Genomic DNA, 25,458 nt, shown 5'->3' with positions numbered 1-25,458 from the left:
TTCGTTTCAGGCCAATCATTCAACTTCAGAGAGATAAAAGGAAGTTTTTCAGTGAACTAGAAATATCAAACTTAGAAGGAGAAATTCAAGAAAGAAAATGAGTCCCCTACAATGGAGCTTGAAGCAGTCCCGGGCATTGGCAGGTGTCAGTTCTCTGCCCCTCCCAACCCCTCCATTCAGTGCTCATGATAGTAAATCCCAAGTCTCCCCCCATCAAGCTCCCCAGGGAGGCATTGTGTAACATCCTATGGCAGAGAAAGCATCGATGCCTGGAACTCCTCACATGACCGGCTGATGCACGAACAGCTGGATTTGATCACCAGAAGGCCCGTCAGTTGGAGCAAACAAGCATTCTTCCCTGTGTTTTCCCAAGGCTTGCTGCCACAGGAACCAACTTCATTTGCTGTGCCCCCCACAGACTCCAACTCTTTATTCTGTGCTTTCAAGTCACAGCATCATTCCACCACAGCTTCCCCAAAGTTTCTCGGGTGATTATTTTATTCCTCTGTTTCCCACCCCACCCCCTTCCCCAGTGATTTGGTGGCATCATGACGGCTCAAGCCAGACCCTTCTTAGTGCTCTGCCTTATGAGTTTTCTTCTTCAGCCACAAGATGCCCAAGACCCAGAAGTGGTCCAATACATCTTCCGACGCTTTCAGATGTTAGAGGTAGGTATATTGGAATGGCCATAGAAATATGTCGTTCCTTTGCAAACTTCTGCATTTTCACTTGTATTTAAAAAGAAAAAAACACATGCCTTATTTTTCTCCTGTTCTTACTGTGACCGTCTTGACAATGAAGCATGTTTCTGAAAAAGCAGGTGCTATTGTTTAAGAGAATATATATTTGTGAGTATGTGCAGAGGGAGAGAAAGAGAAAGAGGAGGAAAGACAGAGACAAGAGACTTAGCCTTGAACTCTGGAAGACATGGATTCAGGTCCTCCTTCTAACACATACTGGTGATGTGACCCTGGGCAAGTCATGTAACGTCTCAGTATTCCAGTAATTTTTCAAGACTAGATGTTACGGATGAGTTTCTGGCCTGCCCTGGTAAAGGAAGTTTCAGTCCCTCTTTGTGTACGTGTTTATTATATTTATTTCTGTATTTTTTGTCCATATCTTTGGTTTCATTGGTAAGGGGAATTCCAGTGAGAAACCCCTTCTAAGAGTTAAATTACATGCAATTTACAGTCTCAGAGAGTCTCCTGGGACACTGTGTGACTTATATGGGCTCACCCTGCTGGTAACATGTCAAGAACAAGCTTGAACACTCATCTTCCTGACTTCAAGCCCAGCTCTCTATCAACTATATTATATCACCTAAGACAATGTGGAGATAGAAAAGTAATATCATTTTTAATCATGCAACCCTCTCAAACTGACAGTTTCTTCTGGTAATTTGTTAGATCATCACCAAAATAAATGAAGAAAAATAAGTTAGAAACTTAATTCTGGGTTTGTTTTTTTTCTCTTTCAAGCTGAACCCAATTTTTTTTTAAATGAAGTAGTCCACAATTTATGCTAAACACAGTTAATTAAGAATAAAAGAAAGAGTGTGTGATCCTGTTTTTAGTACACTAAGTTCTGATCAATTTTTTTTCTGTCAAAGCATGTCCTATACCCAATGGTTATTTGCTACCATTTTCAGAGAAATTCTAGATTCCAAAGTAATATCACATTTTTTGTTTACAGTCCTGATCAAATACTGCCCTTAAACAGGATAGCCAAATTACCATGATTCCAAGGCCACAAAGCTGAATTTTCAGAAGTGAGAGATCATTGCTGCTGCTTCTCCTGTCCATCGTACCTCCTTAAACACATTAAATTATAGTCATGGACACTTGGCAATCTCACAATTGCCCTTCAAGTAATCCCACCTTGATTACAGGTACTTAAATCTCTCCAAGTTTTCCTCAAAATAAAATAGCACAACTACTTACATATATGTCTGTAGTTTGCTATTCTCATGGCTACAAAATTGTTTCAGAAAGATGGGCATAAAATATGGAAAGAATATTGGAAAAAAGTCAAAAATGGCCACTCTGGCCATTTCCCCATAACCTGGAACCATTATCTTGAAGAAAAGGTCAATAAAGAGAAAAGTCAAACCATTATCTTGAAGAGAAGGTCACTCAGTAAATAAAACCATTTCATTCTACATGTTTTTGCTCTACTGGGAAAGGAAAGGAAAAAAAGAAAGAAAAAAAGGGAGAGAGAGAGAGAAAGAAAAAGATAGAAAAAAGAAAGAAGAAAGAGAGAGGGAGAGAGAGAGAGGAAAGAGAAGAAAGAGAAAGAAATACATAAAATAATTCCTTTTTTTTTTCCATTTGCTAGTAACTATACATTAGGAAATAAAGTCTGAAATCAGTATTTGTTTTCTGACTTAAGCAAGGGCTGGAAAAATGTCGCCAAGATACAAGGGCATACATTCAAGAATTCCAGGAATTCTCTAAGAAGGTCTCTGCGGACCTGGAGAGATGCCACCTTTATAAGACTGAATATAAGAGTGAAGTGGATCACTTGGGGGGAAGAGTTGAAAGAGCCCAACGTGAAATTGACTACCTAGAATACATTAGGACATCTGAGACATGTATAGAAGAGGATAAGATGATGATGGAAAAGCAGATAAAAGACTCTGAAGAAGAGCAAAAGGTCAGGACTCTCCTTAATACAAGTAAGAAAGATTTATCTTTTCTAAACCTTCTGCACCAGGTTCCCACTCTGGGGTGGGGGAAGGGCTCTCTGCACATAAACTTAAAACAGGGGTTTGTTGACCTCTTTGGTGTCATGGACCCCTTTGGTAATCTGGTGATGCCCATGGACTCCTCAGAATAATCTTTTAAAATACAAATACACAAAATAAAATACATAAGATTACAAAGGAAACCAATTATATTGAAATAGTTATTAATTGTTTTTAAATCCATTTGTGGATTGCAGATTAAGAACCACTGAGTTAGAGTGATAACTAAGATGGGCAACCAGACTTTTGCCATAGGACTCCTAGTTTAAAGAGTGCTAACAGCATTTACAATGCTTTGGTTTACTAAGGTGAACTCCTCCCTCCTGTGACAATGTTCCCCTTACTCCCCAGTACCAATGCCCTAGGGTCTCTGTGTCTCTACCACAAGGCACGTTCTGGCCAACACATTCCTCAACTGAACATGCTTTTTATGTTACTTGCCCCAGGCATAAACATTTTTAGTTACAGCGCTACCTAAAGTACTGAATGGGCAGAATAGCTCTGGTCTTTAAAAAGGTAAAAATACATACGTAAAGGAACACATGCATATACAGAGGAACATAAAATGGGTCATTCGCATGTGTGCATACATTGGTCACCTCTAAGAAAGCAGCATTTCCACAGAAATGTAATTATCAAAAGATCCCAGGCCAGCCACACAGCAGCAGATGTTCCCTAGCTGACTGAGCTCCAGGAAAGTGGGTCACACCTTCCGCCTGGTTACAACTTTCAGAAAGGATAGAGGGATGATTTAATCTCCCAGTACAGAGAAGACAAGAAACTGTCTTAGCAGCAAGGAAAAGGCAGCTTTCAATGGAAAAGTCAGAAAATAAGGTGCTCAGGAGAACAGCAATAAACAGTTCATGGCTTCTAATGAGAACTCAGTTTGTATTTTATTTAGCCTGTTTATACAGCTTTTGAGCATGGTTAAACCAACCAGAAAGGGCTAAGATTATAAACTGGGTCAGGCACTTGAATTCTATAACCCAATTTCACACTCAAGGCTATGCCATTAATAATATTTACAAACGTACACAATAAAAATAAGCCCTGTTTTTGTGTGAAATGAGGGGACTGGATTGGGTGACATCTAAGGTCCTTCCCATGTTTAAATCAATGATCCCATGAGACTAATGGAATTAAATAACTTCACATGTTTACATTAACCTTCCATTGTGACATGAGAGGATGCAATACATATATTAGAACCCATTCATGGAATTGGGATTATTTGCAAATTAGTGTACCCAAGTACTAACAAGCAAGGGTTGAATTGGGTCTGCCCAAAATAGCTAACAAGCAACTAGATGGCTCATTGGATTGAGTGCTGGGCCTGGAGTCAGGAAGACCAACGTTCGAATCTGGCCTCAGACACTAGCTGTGAGACCCTGGACAAATCACCTAATCTCTAGTTACTTTAACATACCAGAGAAGGAAATGGCAAACCACTCCAGTATCTTTGCAAGAAAATCCTATGTACAGTATGGTCCGTGGGATCATGAAGAGTTGGACACAACTAAACAACAGCGACAAAAATAGCTAACTCCAATTTAAAATTTTATTTTATTTTTATTTTGAATGTATCATCTGTTTATTTTTGACCTTCTGCTTAAAAACTTTTTGAGTTTCAAATTCTTTGCCTCTCTCTGAGCTACCCTTACCCATGGGGAAAAAAAAACAATAATAATAATAATACCAATTTTTTAGAACAACTTTTTATTAAAAGTTTCCTGAAAGTTTTCAAAAGCAGAATTTTTTCCCTTTTATATAATTAAAAATTCACCAATTTTACCTATTTTGTTTGAGATCAAAAATATAAGACATGACAGTTCTTATGAAGTTTTTTGTTAGCACAACAGGAAAAGTAGTGCAACCAAATCAGAGGTAGGGAACAGGTGTGACCATTTACCTGGAAACTTTACCAGCACTTTTACCAACATGGAGACTGCCTACACCCAATGTATTTAAGTTATTTAGAGAATATGGTTACTGGTACTCAATCATGAACTAGTGGAAATTAAGCATAAATAAGAATTTGTTGTTATTATCTTGTTAACATTCACATATTTTAGTAATACAAATAAGTCAGATTACATGGTTTTTGTTTGGTTTTTTATTATATTTTGGGGAGTTCAGAAAGCCTCAGGAGACCTAGCAAGAGAAATGTCTTTATGATGGCCATATCTTAACCAAAGATTCAACCAGAGGAAAAGTGCAGTGCCAAGTCAGGATGTCCCTTATATGCTTCTCTGGTCCATAGCCTTGCCAGTGCATGAGACCTTGAAGATTTCCCTGACAGTGCCAGGCATCCGGGATATCCTTGACTATGAATTCCTTCTCTGTACTAATCCATAAGGCCTAGCTCTCAGAGGACATGGTGTTAGCTAAACTCTCCTTCTTGGAGAACAGAGAAACAAGGTCATCAGGGAAGTTCCCACATAGATGGGGATTAGGAGTAGAGGGCAGCCAAACAACTGAGTGGCCAGGTCTAAGAGTGAGAAAAAAATCAGGGGAAGAGGAAGTGACATCAGATACAAATAGAATCAAGACCAGAAATTCAAAACAAAGTCTGAGAGGGGAGCTCATTAGAAGTAAGGTCCAGGTTTCAGCACATCTGAGTCAGACGATAAATTATCCAGCAAGCTACACAAAGAGTTCAGGTATAATTTTTCACATCCAAAGATCACATGCTGTAGACCCATGAAATTTTATCTCCAGCCTTGATCTGGCCATCTCCTTTCTTGTCACTCACCCAAATCTTTTTCATCTGATATACCCTGCATTTATTCATTTCTAGGAAATGTACAGGACAGTAAACTAAGAAGTCTTCCCGGACCACCAGGTGCTAGGCTTGAAGGCTTAACTAATTCTGGGACATGAAGGTGATGACCTAGCTCCCAGGTCCTGTTCTCTGGTCCATATCCATCCCACTTCAAATACTGGAGGTGACTGATGCCTGTGTCTGTGGTAGTCAAAGATTTCGATCAATTGACAAGCATTTACTAAGCACCCACTTTGTGCCAGGCATTGGCTAGATGCTAGGGATACAAAGAAAAATAAAAATAGTCCCTATCCTCAAAGATCTTATATTCTCATGGGGAAAGCAACATATTCACAGGTCAGTAAATACAGGGTATATACCCCCAACATGCACAATAATTGGGAAGGATTGGGAAAAATCAGGAAAAATCTCTTGAAGGGAGTGATGTCTAAGCTGAGCCTTGAAGCCTCAAAAACGCGCAGGTTAAGAAGAGAGGGCGTTCCAAAAATGGCAGTTCTGTGCAAAGGCATGGAAATGGGAGACAGAAAGTCATTGACAGAACAAATCGGCCAGTTTAGCTAGAGTATAGAGTGGATGAGAAGGTATAATCGGCCTGGAATCACAAACTGAAATAAGATTGTGAAGATTTGCGCTCGGGAAGATGAGGCGACCTGATTTCAGGTCCAGCGCTCTATGCGCTATAGCGCCACCTAGAAGCCACATGAGTACATCTTCCTACTATAGGCTATATGCCTAGATTAACATAACATAATATAGGCTGTAATGTCGTAACATCATCCCTTTTGTCTAGTTTGTTCTTTCTGAATAATGCATATTCAGTTACGGCGAAGATCTCTGGTTGACCTTGTACGTTATCCAGATTTTATACATTTCTGTATAGATATTTGTACCCTAGGTTTAATTGCTACCTCCTTTATTAACTCTGACATTTGTGTGGCTATTGTGTGACCTTAGACAAGCCAATTAACCCCATATACCTTGATGTCTTTGTCCCTCATTCTACAGAGGAAGGTTTTGGAACCAAAAATTCCCAACTCACAGAGTTGTGCAATGTGATGATGTGAGCATAGCAATATGTAAACTTTAAAACATCATATCAGCTATCAGCATCACTATTATTATTGTAATTCATAGTCCACAGAAGTTCCTATCTTGGAGGTTTATCAATTACCATACTCTTTGACTCATGCCTCTATTCAGGGTTTTCCATGGAAACATTGAATTTGGCTCATTTTAACCTGGCCTTTAGGTATTTACTTTCCTCCTACCAACAAGGAAAGTTACCAAGTCATTTGAACTTAAAGAAGCCTGGGAAAAGATACACTTCTAGGCAAGGCTGGACACCTCATCAGGGGTGGGAAACCTTCAGCCTCAAGGACACATGTGGCCCTCTAGGCCCTGAAGTGTGGCCCTTTGAATCCAAACTTCACAGAACAAATCCCCTTGGATTCAGTCAAAGAGTGCACTTAAGGACCTAGAGGGCCACATGTGGCCTTGAGGTCGCAGGTTCCCCACCTCCCCCCTAGCTCCTTCCCTAAAAGCACATAACATAATTCTGGAAAAAAAACTCACCACCAAAAGATGAAGTCCTAGATGCACAGTCCAGTTGTGGGTCCCAAGGCCAGTGTAGCGAGATCACCTTTGTCTTAGCACCAAGGCCTTCACTACAGTCTTTCCTACAGCTCCAAGAGGGTCACTGCTCATGTAGTAGCTTTGTCCTGTGTCAGACACTTCAGTTCTCAACCTCCAGACTCTGCTCTGTAGTTCCTCTCTGCTTGCCTCAAGCATTTCTGACTCTGTCCTTCAGCTTTTTCTTTCATTACTTCCATCTCCAAGAAGCTTCTTTTTCCTCCTCCCAGGAACCTCTGCTCTTCTTCAGAAGCTCTTGCTCCTTTGTGTATGTGTTCCAGTCCACTGCACCATGGGAAAGCAAATCCTTTTCGGAAGGAGTCTGTTCCCATAAACCCACTACCCAAAATCCTCTTGGATCTTTCTGTATCTGCCTGCCACATTATTGTAAGTACCCACTGTGAGCAGACCTTTGTGTGAGGAGCTGGGGAATATACAGGGATTAGGTGGTTCCTTCCCTTTTGGCGAATACAGTCAAGTAGGTGAAAGTTTTTGTTTTTCAGTCATTTCAATCATGTCCAGTTCTTCCTGACCACATTTGGGGTTTTCTTGGCAGAGATATTAGAGTGGTTTGCCATTTCCTTCTCCTGCTCGTTTGACAGATGAAGAAACTGAGGCAAACAGGGTGAAGTGACTTGCCCACAGTCACAGAGTTAGTAAGTGTCTGAAGCCAGATTTGAAAGCAGGCCTTCCTGACTCTGGACAGCTGGGTGGTACAGTGGATAGAGTGCCAGCCTGAAGTCAAGAAGACCCATCATCCTCAGTTCAAATCTAGCCTCAGATATTTGCTAGAAAGAATAGAACTAGTCCTGGGAAAACATATTTTTGATTCTCACAGACAACAGCTAGAAACAACTTTAGTTTGTGTGAGGGCTTTGGCAGCAATCCTCTAATTTTTAGTCAAATGCAGTTGAGCTTAGGAAGAACAGCGAATTTGTTGCTGGCAGAAATGTAGAACAAAGGAACTAGGGCAGAGGTTGCCCACTCCAGCTGTACCTCCCGGTTTTGTCACAGAGACGAGGGACGTTATAGAAAACAAAAAGTATCTACCTACCTTAGCTTCACCTAGAACTTTATGGTTCTTCTAAAAAGAAACCTTATAGTGCTTTGAAAGTACATACAACTGGGCATGACAGGTGTTAAAAGGAATGTTCTAACCCCAAATCAGATAGAAGACTGAGATCAGGGGCTCAAGAAGAGTTCGATTCAAGAGACAGATTTAAAATGCCTAATGACTTCTCTAGTTAGTTGACTGATTGCAGTAGGCTAGGGGTTTAAAAGAACTGAAAGTAATTCCCGGAGCTATCGAGCTAAAGATAGGCTGGCCTCTTCCTCCCCCTCCCCCTAAGCTATATACTAGCTGCCCAAGACCAGCAGTTAGTTGCAGAGTAAAGTAGCAGCAGCAGCAGCAGCATCAGAGGTACCTAGTAGAAGGCAGAACCAGCAGTGGACACATCCACAGGGAAGGGCATCACAGAAATAACAAACTAGCAGAAAACTCCCATTCAGAGGAGGAAGCAGTTCACCCAATGACATCACCAGAAGATATTGATGGTTCTATAGTGTCAGAGGTCTTAATTATCCTAGATATGTGTTCCTTGGCACACATGTTACCTACTTATGTGCCCCTTATATGTGTCCCCCAATCAAACATGTGCCCCACCAGCGTTCCTTCTCCCATCAGTAGAAGGGTAACCAGTGGAAGAGTCTGTCCAGGCCAGGGTTATCTCACCCCTGGTAATCCACATGCATGGTGGAAATCTTGCTATGTTGGTTTATTAAGTATCTTTTGCTTTGAATTAATTGGTTCTGGTTGACTAATAAAAGAAATACATCAGAAGAATCTTATGAGCTATGTCTTTGACACACCCACAACAAGCCTCAAACCTGGGGCAAAGTGGGGCTCATATATGCAGAATACTCTGGATACCAAAAAAGCAAGCAGTATTATATAGTGCGAGGGATGGGAGGGAGGGAGGCAAAGAAAGCCCCTCTCCCCATACTCTCCCCACTCCTGCTGAAAAATAAAAATAAAAAGATGGGAAACTCAAATACAGACAAAGCTCACTCAAGAGAGAGGGAAGAAAAGATGCTGAAACAGTAAAGAGAAAAGGCAATAATAGACATTTTCTGCAGCCTGATCAGCAGGGAAAGGTGAGAAGAAAGAAGTGGAGGAAAGTGGAAATAGTATAGATGTTATATTTCAACATAAAATCTTCTCACAGATGCTGAGGCCAGCATCTGTTGGCCTTGGGCTTTAGCAGGAATTTACTAATTATATATCTTTCACAGATGAGCAAGCCAGCAAGTTACATCTTATTATGAGAAAAAGAGAGAACCATTCCAAAAAAAAAAAAAGAGGCAGGGAGGCTTTGTTTTCTTTTTCCCTTCGTTTCTCCAGCACTAAGCCCAGAACTTTACACAGAGTCGGTCCTTAATAAAAGCTAGTAGAATTGAGAAGGTGGCATTTGAAGGGCATCTTCAAGCTAGGACTGGATGATATGTTATAGGAGTTCATACTTGAGTAGAGAAGTAGCAGTAGAGACAGGATGGCGTGGGTTCAAGTCACACACTGGCTGTGTGACCCTGACAGATTCCCTCATCTCTTTCCATTCTAAGCAGTGGATAGAACACTGGTCCTGAATTGGAGAAAATGAGTTCAGATCCAGCCACAGACATTTAACTAGTTGCATGACCCTTGGTAAATCCTTTAACTTCTGTTTGCCTCAGTTTCTTCATCTGTAAAATGGGGGTAATAATAACACCTTCCAGGATTGTTGTGAGGATCGAATGAGATAGTAATTGTAAAGTGCTTAGCACAGTGCCTGGCACATAGTAAGCTCTATATAAATGTTAGCTAGATAATATTTGTAAGGCACTTTGAAAACCTGAAAGTGCTATAATCTGCTTTGGTAGAAGGACATTGTTCACCAGGGAGTTCCCTATACCTACTAAGATACTGGTCTTATCCCTACCTAGTTCAGGTAGAAGTTAAACTATGAGACTTCTGAGGTGCCTTCCAACTCTGAGATTCTGTGAACCTTATTAGATAGATAGATAGATAGATAGATAGATAGATAGATAGATAGATAGATAGATAGAGATATACACACATACATTATATGTATGTGTGTATGTATGTATATATATAATATATATAAAACCTCTAGAAATATATATTTCTAGAGATAAAACTTCTTTCAGAAGCCAGTAGAGACTGAAGACCTACCGAGGCAGTAGAAGAGTATAAGGTACCTAAAGTCTGATCAGCACAGAGAAGAGGAAGACATGAAGAAAAGCTAGAAGTTGGATTTAGTTTGACACAAAAACCTTTTCCTAAGCAACAGCTGAGGGTGCTTCTGTTTATATTACGGTTTTGGAAGGAGCCAATTGTAGCTCAAATTTCAGCTGAGCAAGTAACATTTATTCAACAAGTATTTTTTTAAAGCAACTGTTATGTGTAAGGCATTGTGAGAGGCTGGGTATGCAAAGAAAATCAAAAAATAGCCTCAGTCCTTAAAGAACTTACCTTCTATTGGGGCAGAAGGCAGGAGGAAATAGAATACTTAGACAGATCAACATCGATATTGATATCTACAAGTATCAATATAAATAAAAGGCCAGGAGAGACAGTGTCCCATAATTGGTAGAAAACTGGTCTTAGCTTTGAAAAATTTGTGTTCAAGTCCTAGAATCACAGAATACTAGAGTTGGAAGATATGTCAGTGGCCATTTAGTTTAATTATACAGGAAAGGTACCCCCACTGTAACAGATGTCCAGCTTCTGCATAAAGTCCCACTTCTGACACATACTGGCTATGTTCAACCTTCTAGTGCCTCAAACAACTCTCTAAGACGAGGTTTCACAGAAGGTGCCAGTGTGCACTGAAAGAGGGAGTTTCTTCACCTGAAAGTTCCTTATACCAATGAAATCACAAGTATGGCTTTTTTTAAGGCCCCCAAAATGTCACTAGTAGGCACCTATCCCAAAGAGATAAAAGAAGAAAGAAAAGCACCCACATGCACAAAAATGCTTATAGCAGTTTTATATATATATATATATATATATAGAGAGAGAGAGAGAGAGAATTTCAAAGCACTGGAAACTAAGGAGGTGCCTATCCATTGGGGAATAACTGAACAAAATGTGGTATATGAAAGTGATAGAATTCTATGATGCTATATGAAAGGATGAAATGAATGTTTTAGAGAAACCTAAGAAGACTTGAATGAATTGGTGCAAAGTGAAGTGAGCAGGATCAAGAGAATAATTTCTACCATGACAACACTATAAAACTGATTAACTCAAAAGATTTAAGAACTTTCATCAACACAATGGCTAACCATGATCCCCAAGGGTCTTCCCCTCCCAGATTGATTTCATTTTTTGACCAGGTAAAAGAAGTCATTCTTTGCCTCATTTCTTATCTAGTCTTAATCACTGGATGGACATTGCCTCAGTCAAACTGAGACCTGGGAAAGACCTTAGCTTAAAAAGGCCAAGGTCTCCCACTACATCCAGGGCCATCTCCAGTTGTCTTGATCTATATCTTGCCACTAGACCCAGATGGCTCTAGAAGAGACAATGAGGCTGGAGACTTTGCACAGCTCTCCCTCACTTAAATCCAATTCACTCACAAGTCACAACATCACCTTCCTGATGTCATGGTCCTCTTTGAGAACAAAGGACAAACAATGAACAAGGACCAAAGATAAATCCAACCAACCTCCTGACAGAGCAGTAATGGACTCAATATATAGAATAAGATACATTTTTGGACATGATCAAATGAGAATCTGTTTTGCTTGACTATGTAGATTTGTTACTAGAGTTTTCTTTCTTGTATTCCAGTGTGGGTGAGGAGTAGCAGTGGAAGGGAGAAAAAATAAATGCTTATTAGTTTTAAAAAATGAAACTTAATTTTTTAAAAGTAAGGGAAGAAAGAAAAGGTTTGAAAGCCCACTTTAAATAATTCCTCACTCATGAGCCCCCAGAGAAGAAGATGGGCATGGCAAACACAGTTTAGATTAACAAATGCCAACATAGCGAGTCAAAGGAGATGGTAATAAAATCAACAGAGGAGTGAGGTTCTAAATTTCAGTAACAGTAGAGGGCAAGGGAAAGGGGAGTCACATAGCTAATTGGCAGCAGAGGTCTGATTTGTACCCAGATCCTCTAATGCCCAAATCTACTCTATCACTCTTTCCCAGGAGGGGGAGTCCACAGTCATGGGCAAAGTACAATAGATCTGTGCAATAGATCAGTACCAAATGATAGCTCCATGTATAAATGGGTTGGAGGGAAGCCTTTCTTCTTTCAAGTTGAGGAAGAATCTTTAGTTCCTTGAAGAACGTAAGTGCTTCGAAGGGAAAATAAAGGGGGAAAATCATCTGAAGACGCAGTGAGGAAATTCAAACCAATGCCAGGAGTCTGCAGGGCAGATACCTTAGGAAGATGAAAAATGATAATAGATTAGACATGTGATAGATTAGATAGATAAGTGATAGATTAGATGGATAATTGATAGGTGACAGGTTAGAGTAAGTGTTTATTAACTGCTTACTATGTGCCAGGTACTGTGCTAGGCACTGGGAATACAAAAATAAGAAAGTAAGATAGCTCCTACTAACAAGGAACTTACATTCTAATATGGAAAGACAAAGTATAAAGATGAGCAGGAAAGGGAGGAGCAAGAAGAAGGTGCCTGGGATTGTGGAAGTGGAGTTGGCTGGATGGTGAGCCAGAAGTGGAGAGTGAAGACCATGACAGTGAGCACCACTGAATATTTGGAGTGAGATCATAGGTTTAAGGCTCTTCCTGTAGAATGAGGCACTGGACCCTCTGAGGATGAAGGAATAATGAGATAAATTCAAAGGTGATCCTAGTACTGGACAAAGATAATAGAGAAAAATCATCCTGGTCTGGGACTCCCTACAAAGCGGGTGGTTGACCTGGCAGGGACAACAGGATGGTATGCTGTATCCCAGAGCAGGTATCAGGGGCATGTTGGAAATCTTCATGAGACTTGTCAAGGCTGATAACCACTACTCATTTCTACTGATTCATGTGAGGATAAAAGATAATGACAGAAGGAACCTAAAATTAATAAGGATTAGCAAGTCCTAAGCAAAAAACCAAAGTTGCTTGTTGGAACAGGAGATGTTTTCATTACTGCTATCTGTTGAAGATGGGGGACATAGAGGAGAAAGGTAGATTTGAACAGTGAACAGCTGTTTGAAAAGATGGCATCTGGGAATAGGATTTGAATTTCTGGACTGTAAGTCATTTATTAAGCATTAACTGTGTCAGGCATTGTGCTAAGCACTGGGGATCCAAAGAAAGACATGGTTGCTGCCCTCAGGGAGCTCATGTTCTAATAGGGGAGACAATATACAAACAACTAGGTACACATAAGATATGTACATAAATATATGATAAAATGGAAGTAACCTCAGAGGGAAGGTACTAGCATGGAGAAAAGGCTTCTTGCAGAAAACAAGCTATTATCTGAGCCTTAAAGGAAGCTATGGAAGCTAGACAATGGAGATGAGAAGAGAAATATTAGAGACATGGGGGAACATAATATGAGATATAGGAGTTGTTTGGCTCTTGGCCCAGGATGGAGTGCACCTATAAAGGGTCATTAAAAATATGTTTGCCTGGAGAGGTATTTAAACTAAAAGTGGATAGAGAGGGAGAAAATTGCCCTCATAGATCTTCCAAGTCAGAGTGCAGTGGATATAACATCAGAAGAAAATGATTATTAGAGAAGACTAGTAATTCACAGGAGACAATATCCAAGAAAAGCATCAAAATAAAAGCCCCATGACCTCAGATATCTGTATATAAATGCACAAAGTATTCAATAGTGACCTAGAGATCTCAATAAATGGAGATAAATGAAGCTTCATGGGTATGACCAAGAGTTAATGGGCTTGAGCTCATGACAGAAATATGGTTATTATTGTTCTAATTATCATTATTATATTAAAACTACTTAGTAGTTTGATGCTTACAAAACACTATATACAATATATGTGTATATACATAAATACAGGTCTATTTGTATATATATATAGATAGATATTATATATAAAATTTTTATCGTTACCTTTTGTGAAAGATGCTATTTTGCCCATTTTTTGTATGGGGAAACTGAGGCTCAGAGAGTTTGGATTTGTCATGTGCCACATAGCTAGTTAATGTCTTAGCTGGAATTCAAGTCCAAGTTTTCCTGAATATTGTACAAGTCCAGCATTCTAGTGAGTATGCTATACTGTTATGGAAGGATAGATGTCGTTGAGAACTGATAAAATATTAGTCAATAGTATGATAATCAAAAGAATCTAATGTGATTTTGGATCATATCAGTAGAAGCAGAATGACTAGAGATGCTGCTGTATGAGGGTCCATTGAATGAATGGGGGGGGGTCAGGGGAGAGAGGAAATCAGGGTATTTATCCTAAAGAAGAAGAGATTTGCAAACAACATGATTGTTATCTTCAAGTATTTGACGAGCTTTCATGTTAAAGACATGCTAAACCTCAAGTCCTTCCAGTCTAAATCCTACCTTCTATAAGAGGTCTTTCCCAACCCCTCTTAATTCTAGTGCCCTCCCTTTATTAATTATTTCTTATTTTTCCTGTCTTTGGCTCATTTGTACATATTTGTTTGTTTGCTATTACTCCCATTAGATTATGAGTTCCTCAAGGTCAGAGATTGTCTTCTGCATCCCCAGTGCTTTGCATAATGACTGGCACTTAGTAGGTACCTAATAAATGAGGGGAAAGGAATAAGCATTTATATAGTGCCTACTATGTGCTAGATGCTTTACAAATATTATTTCGTTTGATCCTGGGAATAACCCTGGGAAGCAGGTGCTGCTATAATACCCATTTTATATCTGAGGAAATTGAGGCAAACAGAAGTTAAGTGACTTGCCCAGGGTCACATATCTACTAAGTAACTGAGGCCAGATTTGAACTCAAGTCCTCCTGACTTGAGCTTAGCACTCTATCCACTGTGCCTTCTAGCTGCCCATTAATATTAATAAATGTTTGTTCACTGACAGACTGACTAGCTCTGCTTGACCCCAAAGGCAAAATTTGGAGCAAAACTTGGAGAAAGGTCCATTTAAGCTCTATATAAAGAAAAACTTCCTAATAATTAGCATTGTCCAGAAGTGGGCCGAGTTTGCTCGGAAGATAGTACATTTTCCACAGAGGGAGGTCAAGAAAGAGGTTGGAGGGGAATACTAGTTGGATTGCTAGTGCCTTCTTGTTAGAAATGTTGTAGACCATAATCATGCTCAAATATAGGATGGATTATATGACCTCAAGGTCCCTTTCTACTCTGTATTAATTAAGTATCCACTATGGGCCCAGAACAGCACTGGGAATCTTAGAGAAACAAAGAATTATAAGAAAAAGAAAATGGTGAAATCAGCTAATAATAATAATAGCTAGCCTGTAAGGTTTGCAAAGTGCTTCTCATTTGGGCCTCCCAACAACCCAGGAAGATTGGTGCTATTATTAATTCCCCCTGTGAGTCGACCATGGTAATGCAACTATCTAAGTCATAAACTCGGGTTTTCCTAATTCCAGGACCTGTGCGCTATCCATTGTGCCACCTATCTGCCACTATGAATATCATCCTTTCCTATGTTAAGAATCTTGGGAATTCACCTCAAGGAGATTAAATGAATAGAGTATTATTTCCCTTCTGAGAGAACCCTTTATAGGGGATAAGGACTAGGACTTCCAGGTGAGGAAAATCTCTCTTCCAGTGCAGGTTGGCACATTATCCTAAATTTTTAGTCTAGAAAGTTGTCTAGAACATCCAGGGTCATACATCCAGTATGTGTCAGAGGAAGGACTAGAACCCAGGTCTTTTTGGCTTCAGGGCCAGCTCTCTATCTACTATTCCATACTGCCCTTCCAATCTCTTATACTAAATCTCTATTGGGATATTTTGTAATCTTCCCATGCCTGGCTTTGGACCTAGAAGGAAAGAGAATAAGCCTTCAAGTTTTCTGAGAATGCAGATACCAAAGATGTACAAAATAACCCTTTCCATTATTTTCTCTCTCTTTATGTACAGGCTGTGACAACATGTTGACAGGCATAAAGTCAATGAAGATTGTGAAGACGACCAAAGATACACATGGCTGTTGGATGAAAGATATCAGCAATGATTCCGCCAAGATTTATTTCTTAAGTGGCTCCAGGAACAACACCATATGGGAATTTGCCAATATGAAGGCATTTATGGAAGGCAAGCCCACACCCAGGAAGCTTGTCCTGATGCTGTCCTGGCAAGGGACTGGGCAGGTTGTCTATCAGGGTTTCTTATTCTTCCACAGTCATGGCACCCCTAACGAGATCATCAAATACAACCTCCAAAAGAAAAGTGTGGAGGATCGGATGCTACTCCCAGGGAGCCATGGCATACCAGTCTATCAGCATACCCCCTGGACTCACATCGACCTGGCTGTGGATGAGCATGGGCTCTGGGCCATTCACAGAGAGTTAGACCACCTGATCATCACAAAAATAGACCCTGAAACGATGGCCGTGGAGCACTCTTGGACATCGTTCTGCAGTAGCAGAGATGCTGAGGCAGCCTTTCTCCTGTGCGGGGTCCTCTATGTGGTATACAGTAGAGGCCGCCAAAGCTCCCGCATTATCAATTGTGTCTACGATGTCCTGGGAACCATCAACAAGCAGGACATCCCTACCTTGGTCTTCCCCAGGCGGCAGAGGGTCCACTCTATGATCCACTACAATCCCCAGGAGAAGCACCTCTATTCTTGGAATGATGGAAGCCAAATCATCTATAAGCTCCAGACCAAAAGGAAGCAGGCAGGGCCCTAGGAAAGGTGGCAAGTGGTATAAACCAGGTTTGTTTCTGAGGGACATTGTCTATGGAAGAGTTTTTAAAATAATGCTCCAGGCCCCAGAGATCTCTTTCTCTGAATGAGGAAGTAGTAAACAGATATCTCTTCCCTATAATATTATTTAGACATATAGTCTGGAAGTGAGACTGCCTATATAAACTATCTTCTTTTCTTTTTTTTATTTTTTTACTGGACCTATTTCATTGAAATTCCCAATGAGGAAATCCTCTCCACCAATGTAAATGCAACAATTCTACCACTTATACAGGCTTAGAGAACCATCTAGGGCACTAAGAGAGTCCCTCAAGTAGTATGTATCAGAGGCTAGACTTGACCACAGGGATTCTTAACCCTGAGGCTGGCTCTCCACCCTCTACAACACCTTGCCTTGCTTTTGCCCTCCTGTAGCACCATGTAATGGATAGGAAGGCAGCTTCACAGTCAAGAAGACATGTGTTCAAGTCCAGCTTCTGACACATTCCAGCTGTGTGACCTTGGGCAAGACACAAGCTCTCAGTGCCCCCAGACCTAACTCTAAGCCTATATATGAGTTGTAGGGCAGTTGCCAGTGTGCATTGATAGAGGATCTTACTTGCTAGGAGTCCCCTAAACCAATGAAATCACAACTCCAATTCTCCATCCATCCCCCTCCCTCCCCAAAAAAATTAATCTCTGAATAATAATCATGATCATTTCTTACTCAGAAATCTTCTATAGCTACCCATTGCCTCCTGAATTATTATTATTATTATTATTATATTATTATTATTGATGATGATTACAACTGACATTTAGAGTTTGCACAGTGCTTTACCAACATTAACTCATTTGATCTTTACAATGGCCACATGAAGTAGGGAGTGAAATATTATTACCCCCATTTTAGACGGTGAAGTCAAGAAACTTGCCCCAAGGTCACCTAGCTGATAAATGGACAAGATTAGAACCCATATCTTCCAATTCCAGACCCAGGGATGTTTCTAATATCTCATAGCTACCTCCTAGTTAAGTCCAAACTCTTTAAGGTGACATTCAAGGCTCTTCATAATTTTGCCCCAAATTACTATTATTATATGTGTGTATATGTATGTATGTACACATGTATTTACACACACATACACATACACACACCTTTGCTTCATTGGTGAGATCATTGGGTCAAAGAACATGGACAGTTTAGTCACCTTCCTTGTATAATTACACTGAAATACCACTTTCACAACTCTACCAATAGTACATCAGTAAGACTATCTTTTGCAACCCCTCCAAGAGGGGGTGACCCCATCTTTTTTCATCTATCAATGGGCCTGGTATGATGGTAAATCTCAGAATTGTGTTCATCTGCATTTCTCTATAAATAATTTGGAGCATATTTTGATATCTATAGTTCACAATTTTTATATAGAAAATAGCTTGACCACTTATCTCTTAAGGAACTGCCATAATGTTCTGCTTGTATCTCTCTTACAGCCCTTATTACATTCAACCTTGCACTTTAGTTATTTGTATTCATGAGTTCCTTGAGGACAGAAACCATGTTTTCGACTCAATTCAATAAATTTCTATTGAGCACCTCGAGTTTTTCATTTATAGATCTCAAAGAACAGAGACATGGGACCACACTCAGTTCTAACAACAGATTTACTAATAAAATATCCATAGTATGCACCACACAAAAATCAGTTTCACCAATTTCTTCCCCCTCCTATTCCAATTTCCCAATTATCCGTTCTGGTCTATAAGATGTAAAGAGGAATGCTCCATAGTTCTATGAAAACCAGCCCAGTCCCAAACTGCAAGCTATGTCTGGGTAGCACTGCCTTATACTCAGGAGGGCAAAAGGACCTAGGACCTTTTGTAGATGTACCATTCTTGGATAAAGTAGAGTCCAGGAACCTCTTGAATATCCCAATCATGTGTAAGTTAAATAAGGATGAATACAAAGGTCGGTAGAATTCCTCTGGTGTTAATAATTGCTCTCATAGATTCTGTTATTCAGTTATGATCTCTTCGTGACTCCATTTGGAGTTTTCTTCTCAGAGATACTGGAGTGATTTGCCATTTCCTTCTCCAGCTCATTTGACAGATGAGGAAACGCAGGTGAACATGGTTACATGACTTGTCCAGGGTCACACAGACAGTAAGTGGTGGAGGCCAGATTTGAACCCAGGAAGGTGAGCCTGACTCCAGGCCCAGCACTCTATCCATTGTGTCACCTAGCTGTTTCTATCTATTTCATTCCTCTTCTGGCTTTACTACTGATTTTCCAGGCTTCTTCACTTCTCCCCAAGAAACCTTCTTGCCCTAGTAGATGCCTACACCATCCCCTGCTCCAGCTGGAGCCTCCATTTGAGGAAGTGACCAAGCCAGTCATATTCACTCCTCTTTTACCTCCAATGCTGACTCTCCACACTGATTCACCTTTCCCTTCCATGGGTACCTCTCCTCTCTTTTAGCCCTCTTTTATATATTGTCTTCCCCATTAGAAAGTAAGCTCCTTGAAGGCAGGGAGAGTCTTTCTTTTTGGCTTGTTTTTGTATTCTCAGTGCTTGGCGCAGTGCCCAGCACACATAAGCACTTAATACATGCTCTGCCTATCTATCTATCTATTGATCTATTTATCCCTCCTCCTTTTACTGAAAGAAGGGGGTAGATTGACCAGTATTGGGCCTATTGTTCGTACAGCACCTCTCAAGGCATCAGAGAAAATAGAGCTTATCTTTGTATCTCTGTCAATGTCCAAAAGGCTCCATACAGACCAGATGCCCATTAAATACCTGTTCAATGAATGAATCCCCCTGCAGATGAAGCCAAGAGATCCCACTTAGGATGAAAATACACAGCTTTTCCTCCCACTGCCTGAATTGAGTTAAACAATAATTCTGTTTGTGTAAGCAACATATGCATCCATTTCACTTCTGAAACAGCTGCTTTTGAAAGTCTTTAAATCAACCCACTAGTGCATCTGAATCCTACTCCCTTTTCCTATACCAAAGCTCCTTATCTCTCTGCCTTTACTGCAAATACCACCCACTTCCTCCAGAAGCCAAAATGGTATAGTATTAAGATTTGTAAACTTGGAATCAGAAGATCTTTAGAACTTTGAACTAGGTCGAATCTTAGCTCATTTTCATTTTGTCTCTCTGGACTGGAGTCTCCTCATCCCACTGGCTTGAGACCTAGGCATTCTCTGTCAGTATAGCAGGCTACACATCTCACCCGCAATCCTGGCTCCAACATTGCCAGGGTTTAAACTCCCAGGTCCAGCAGGGTCACTACTAGCCTTAAAACTGAGAAAAAAGGACACAGAACAGAAACAAACATACCCAGGCTCATTTCTTAGAGTCAGGGTAAAAGAGAGGGAGATCAGCAGAGGGAAGCCCTTCCTCTCTCAATAGTCTAATTCATGCTGCTTATGCTATATGGCAGGTGAACTTGATTTTCACCTTCTAGACACAGCAAGAAAGTGTGCGCAGAAAAGAGCATGAGCCAGAAAGCACAACTGTCTCAGTTTCGCCAGTTTTTAAAGACTTGGCCTCTTCTGGCTGCCCAGCCAGTCAAAGGAGGCTACCCCCACCCACATGGTGGGGGACACAGAGGTCTCTATGTTAGGCAATCTGGACAGGCTTCAAAGGTCCCTCGGTGCCTCCATGTTAGGTGACCTGAGCATGCCCAAATAAGCCTGAGTTACATTTGGAATATAAAGGAACATAATTTTCATTACTATATTTGCAAGTATACATAACTGGACCTTGACTATAAAAGTGTGAATAAATGAATTAATAAAAAACACATGTGTAGTCCTAGGGATACAAAAAGCAGAGACTGCTATCATTCTTCAAGAGTTCACACTCTAATGGCAGAGACAGCACATACAGGAGGTTTCAGTTGCAAGTGAGATGGGAAGGATTCACTACTCTTAGGGTACCCATGGCAAAGCAGATCTGGTAATGCAACTTCTTTAATGTGATTTCTCCTGATAAAACCATATCCATTTCTAATCTTGAGGCATTTTAACAGTATCAAAGACTCTGGTGGGGAGAACTTTCTTTTCTAGGTTTTCAATCATTGCAGCTGCTGAGGAGCTACAGGCAACTTTTCAGCAGCTGGGGGTGATGGTTGAGGCGCTGAGGGTGTTTCATTTGGTTGGCACACACTGCCTTCAGTCTGTCAGACTGCCCTGCTGCTAGGCTGGCTTGTCTATTCCTCCAGGTGGCATTTGGCAATAGTCAGAAGTGGTTGCCATCCTGGATTATGGCTTCAAGAAATGGGCTAAAAACAAAATCATTGGGTGAAACTGTTCCCCAGACACTTAAGACAGTTGGGCTTACCTGTCCATTGGTGGTAGTTGGTATTGGTAGTGGCAAGTATGGCGGGATTACTCTCTACAGAAGTTAATCCTCCCAATGACAGCTATAAGCTCCTTGAGAGCAGAGACTGTTTTTTGCCTTTCTTTGTATCCCTAGCATTAGCACAGTGCCTAGTACATAGCAGGCACTTAATAAATGCCAGTTGACTAACTGTGAGGTTAAGGCACGAAGCAGGTCAGAGGTAGTTGGGGATAAAGAATGGCTAAGAATGATGTAGTTACCATGTTCATTGCTTTACAACACTTTGTTTTCTTAATAATTTAATCAATCCTCCTGAAATTTTGTTTACACCATTAATTTGCTTAGCAAATGTTTCATAGATGGCACAAAGGTGGACATCATCCCACTTTTCATCAGACTTTTCAGCCTTAGACTTCCAACTTTTTATGTCCTACTTTGTTAGTCTCCAGTGCCCAAATCACTGATTAACCTTGTAAGCCTCTACTTTCTTTGACACATGAGTAATTTCCTAGCCACTAATCCTGGAAAATTGAATGCCATTTCATTAGTGATCATTTTGGCTGAATTATCACATGTAACCTTTTAAAAGTTCATGTTCAATAATGAGAGTTCGAGTAATCATAACTGTATTTCCCCAAATTATCCAGGTAGGCCATGAAGTTTGCACTAATTTTTAAAATATGTTTTATTACTGCCTTTTGTCTTTATGTCACAATTATTTCCCACTTTTCCTCTTCAGATTAAATCTTTCTTTATAAAAGAGAAAAACAATTCAGGAAAACATCTGATAATAAATGCAATATATTAGTTCCCTGCATCTCTACTATGACCATTAGGAAAAAGATATGTTTCATTATATGTTTTCTAGAATCTTCATTGGTTTTACAGTTACTCAGAGTTCAGATTCCTTGGGGCATATTCCTAGTATTGGGATCTCTAGGACAAAGGGTACGGACAGATGAGTCACATTTCTTATGCAATTAGAAATTTAAATCCAAAAAGATAAACTGCTCCATCAAGAGTACATCAGGGTGCCAGTCTTTCCACAAGCCTTCCAACATTCAATTCAATCCAAAAATATGTTGACAGAGAATTGGATCTTCTATCAACTTTGCCAATTTGTGTGATATAAGCTGAAAGCTCAGAGTTCTCTTAATTAGCAATTACTTCATAATGAGGGATTTTGATGCTTTTATATAGTCGTTCACAATTCTTCTGAAAACTTTTCCTATCCTCTATCCACTTATCTAACCAGAAATAAATGGTTTTGGGTGTTGTATATTTGTGTCAGTTCCCTATATATCGTTGATATCAGACTTTTATTGAAGATATTTGATGCAAACATTTTTCCAATTCTACTATCTCTCTTTTAATTCTACCTTTACTAATTTTACTTGGGCAAAAACTGTATAATCTTGGGGCAGCTAGGTGGCACAGTGAATAGAGCACAGGCTCTGGAGTCAGAAGGACCCGAGTTCAAATCTGGCCTCAGACACATAAAAACTCATTAGCTGTGTGATGACTCTGGGCAAGTCACTTAACTTCAATTGCCTCACTAAAAAAAAAAACCTTTATAATTTTATGTTATCAAAATTGTCTGTTTTATCCATTAGATCTTTTCTGTCCCTTGTTTGCTTAAGAATTCTTTCCTTAGCCATAGTCATGAAAAGCATCTGATCTCCTCTATTTTTTTTAATGATACGACCTTTTATATTCTGGGCTCATATCCCTTTTGATCTTATGGTTGCATACAGTTCAACAAACAGTTATTTATTACTTACTTTGGGCAGGTTCAAAATGAAAGAGATATGATTATGAATAAACCATGATGCTTGTCCTCAAGGAGCAAATGTAATAATTCTTTTGAAGGCCCCAGAACTCACAAACTGATCTGGAGATACGAGGCAGGAAGTGGAGGCCGGCTTCCAGGAAAGGACCAGCAAATGTAGCCTAGAATATGTACTAGAATTGCTCTTTTTTCTCTTCTTCATAGAGCACTAAGTACCCTACAGCCTCCTTCCTGAGAAAGGCTGCTTAGAAAGCAGCTGTGTGCAATTTGCTAATTCAACTGTTTTTTGAAAAAAATAAAGCACAACAGTGGTCTCTGATGTCAGGCACTATAATTTTCTAAAGCTTTTGTCTTTCCTAATTTGTGGTGTAAGCATTTCCATCCCTGTTATTCAACTCTTCTTTGAGTATCACTTTGTGGGAGTCACTTGCAAATGTACTTCTCAATCAAGTCTGCAAACCGTGATACCCACTTGTAAGTTTTACTTCTTAAAAATCTAAGGGGTTCTTTGGCCAGTTGGTATCAACTGTAAGGATGGGGCTCCACTGACTGCCTCACCCCCCTTCAAAGTAATTACTTTTGTCTGGTGAGAATATTTAGTGACTAACTCAATCAAACAGAAATAGGTGTGATCAAAACCCAGAAACCTCCTTAAATCAATCAAATACATTTCAACTAGATATAACAGAAAGTCTGTTCAGATTGCCTAAAAGACTTCATCATGCCATTTGAGGCCTGTATAAAAACCTTCAAGCTAGATGGAATAAGAGATTTGAATGTTTGGCAATGAAGAGGAGAAAGAGCCATGCCAAGAAAGGAATTGCCTGGAAGAGAGGAGAGCGCCTCAACTTTGACTTTACCCTTGGTCTTCTCCACCCCCACCCCCACCAACCTTGGTCAGAGGAGGATCTTGTTACCTTCAAAGGGTCTGAAGGACTTTGGATTTCCCCTCTTCCTACAGTTATATTAGCATCATGTCAGAGACAGAATCAGATAGCAGCAATGCCTGCATTGGGAGCCCCAAACAGTCTTGATTTGGCTAGGAATGGAAGATTTAGTGGTCAATAGGGAACCTTACTGTAACTAAAGGGGAATATCTGAAGACATTGCAATACAAGGATTTCCATGAGTTATGTGTTTCCCCTTTGCCATGTATACCCTCAAAGCTTGAGACCCCTTGATTCCGTAAGTACTGGTAGGAGAATGTCTTACAGACTTTGGGGAGGAAGATGTTTGGTATTGACTATTCTTAGCATACTACTTTAGTAAATAAGATAATTGAGTCTGATTGACTAATTGATATTAACAGATAATCATGGAGAAAGGCCACCAATGGAGGCTTACAATCTAGAGTACTGGAAATGATACCTCCCCAACCACTCAGAGGTAACTCCTATAGCCCTGAAGGGATGTAGTAGCCCTGCACTGGGGTCCCAACTCTCTCTGTGAGTGGGAATTGGGATGGGTGCTACAAAACCATAGCACTAGTCTGGGTTTGTTATATGGCTTTGCACCCAATCAAAAAGAGTAGTTTACATTTTTTTGTTTCTTCCTAAGAATGATTATGAATGCAAGGGTCAGAGTCACCAAGAGCTGACTGTGTCATTTGTATGAGAGCAGAATAAGTCTGATATAGAAGCAGGGAAAACAGTCTTCTATATATTGTGTCTATATACATATATATATACATATATATATATATATGTATATATATATATACATATATATATATTGTGACTTGAGAGATGCTTTGAGGCCCCTCTCACCTCAAAACAACTATTCTAGTGGAAAAGAGAAAGGGGCAAGTGGGCTAGACAATGAGACACTCATGTGGATTCTGAGCTTATTGAATGGTCAGACTCAAGTAATTGTTAATGAATCAATGTCAGCTGAGATGGAATTCTCAAATGGCATAATGCAGGGATCTGTGTTTGACTCTGTGCTGATTTAACATTTTTATCAAGGACCTGGATAAAAGCACAGATGGCATGCTTATCAAATTTGCAGATGACACAAAGTTGGCAAGGATAACCAACACAACGGATGCTCGAGTCAAGATTTTAAAAAACCAGGCTACAGTACTGGGCTGAATCTAATAAGATGATGTTTAATGGGCTTAACAAGGCAAATAGCCAATGAACCCAGTCCTCTCCCCACCCCCATAGTAGAACAGAAAAAAGATTGTACAAGGAATTGTAAATCTCTATTATGTACAAATTGCTTTTCTTTTAAAATATAATGTGAACATATTAAATACAATATGAATAATATCAAAGCTATCTAACTTC

The 25,458-nt window shown here is 40.0% G+C and overlaps 1 protein-coding gene across 1 annotated transcript; it reads left to right on the top strand.

Annotated features, from left to right (window-relative positions):
• Positions 1-456: 456 nt before the first annotated feature.
• Positions 457-25,458, top strand: OLFML1 (olfactomedin like 1). Its single transcript, XM_021005503.2, has 3 exons — positions 457-668; positions 2,389-2,674; positions 16,255-25,458. The coding sequence occupies exons 1-3, from the start codon at positions 549-551 to the stop codon at positions 17,025-17,027; spliced, it is 1,179 nt and encodes a 392-aa protein (XP_020861162.1). The 5' UTR covers positions 457-548; the 3' UTR covers positions 17,028-25,458.

The sequence above is a fragment of the Phascolarctos cinereus genome, unplaced genomic scaffold (genome assembly GCF_003287225.1).
Source record: "Phascolarctos cinereus isolate Bilbo 61053 unplaced genomic scaffold, phaCin_HiC Scaffold_9;HRSCAF=440, whole genome shotgun sequence".
NCBI classification, from domain to species: domain Eukaryota; kingdom Metazoa; phylum Chordata; class Mammalia; order Diprotodontia; family Phascolarctidae; genus Phascolarctos; species Phascolarctos cinereus.
The sequence above is the reverse complement of the archived record's forward strand: the minus strand, read 5'-3'. Positions and strand labels throughout refer to the sequence as shown.

Coding starts and splice junctions, on each gene's coding strand:
- OLFML1 (XM_021005503.2), top strand. CDS start 549: ATGACGGCTCAAGCCAGACCCTTCTTAGTGCTCTGCCTTATGAGTTTT. Junction 669..2,388: donor GACGCTTTCAGATGTTAGAG/GTAGGTATATTG, acceptor TTCTGACTTAAG/CAAGGGCTGGAAAAATGTCG. Junction 2,675..16,254: donor CAGGACTCTCCTTAATACAA/GTAAGAAAGATT, acceptor CTTTATGTACAG/GCTGTGACAACATGTTGACA.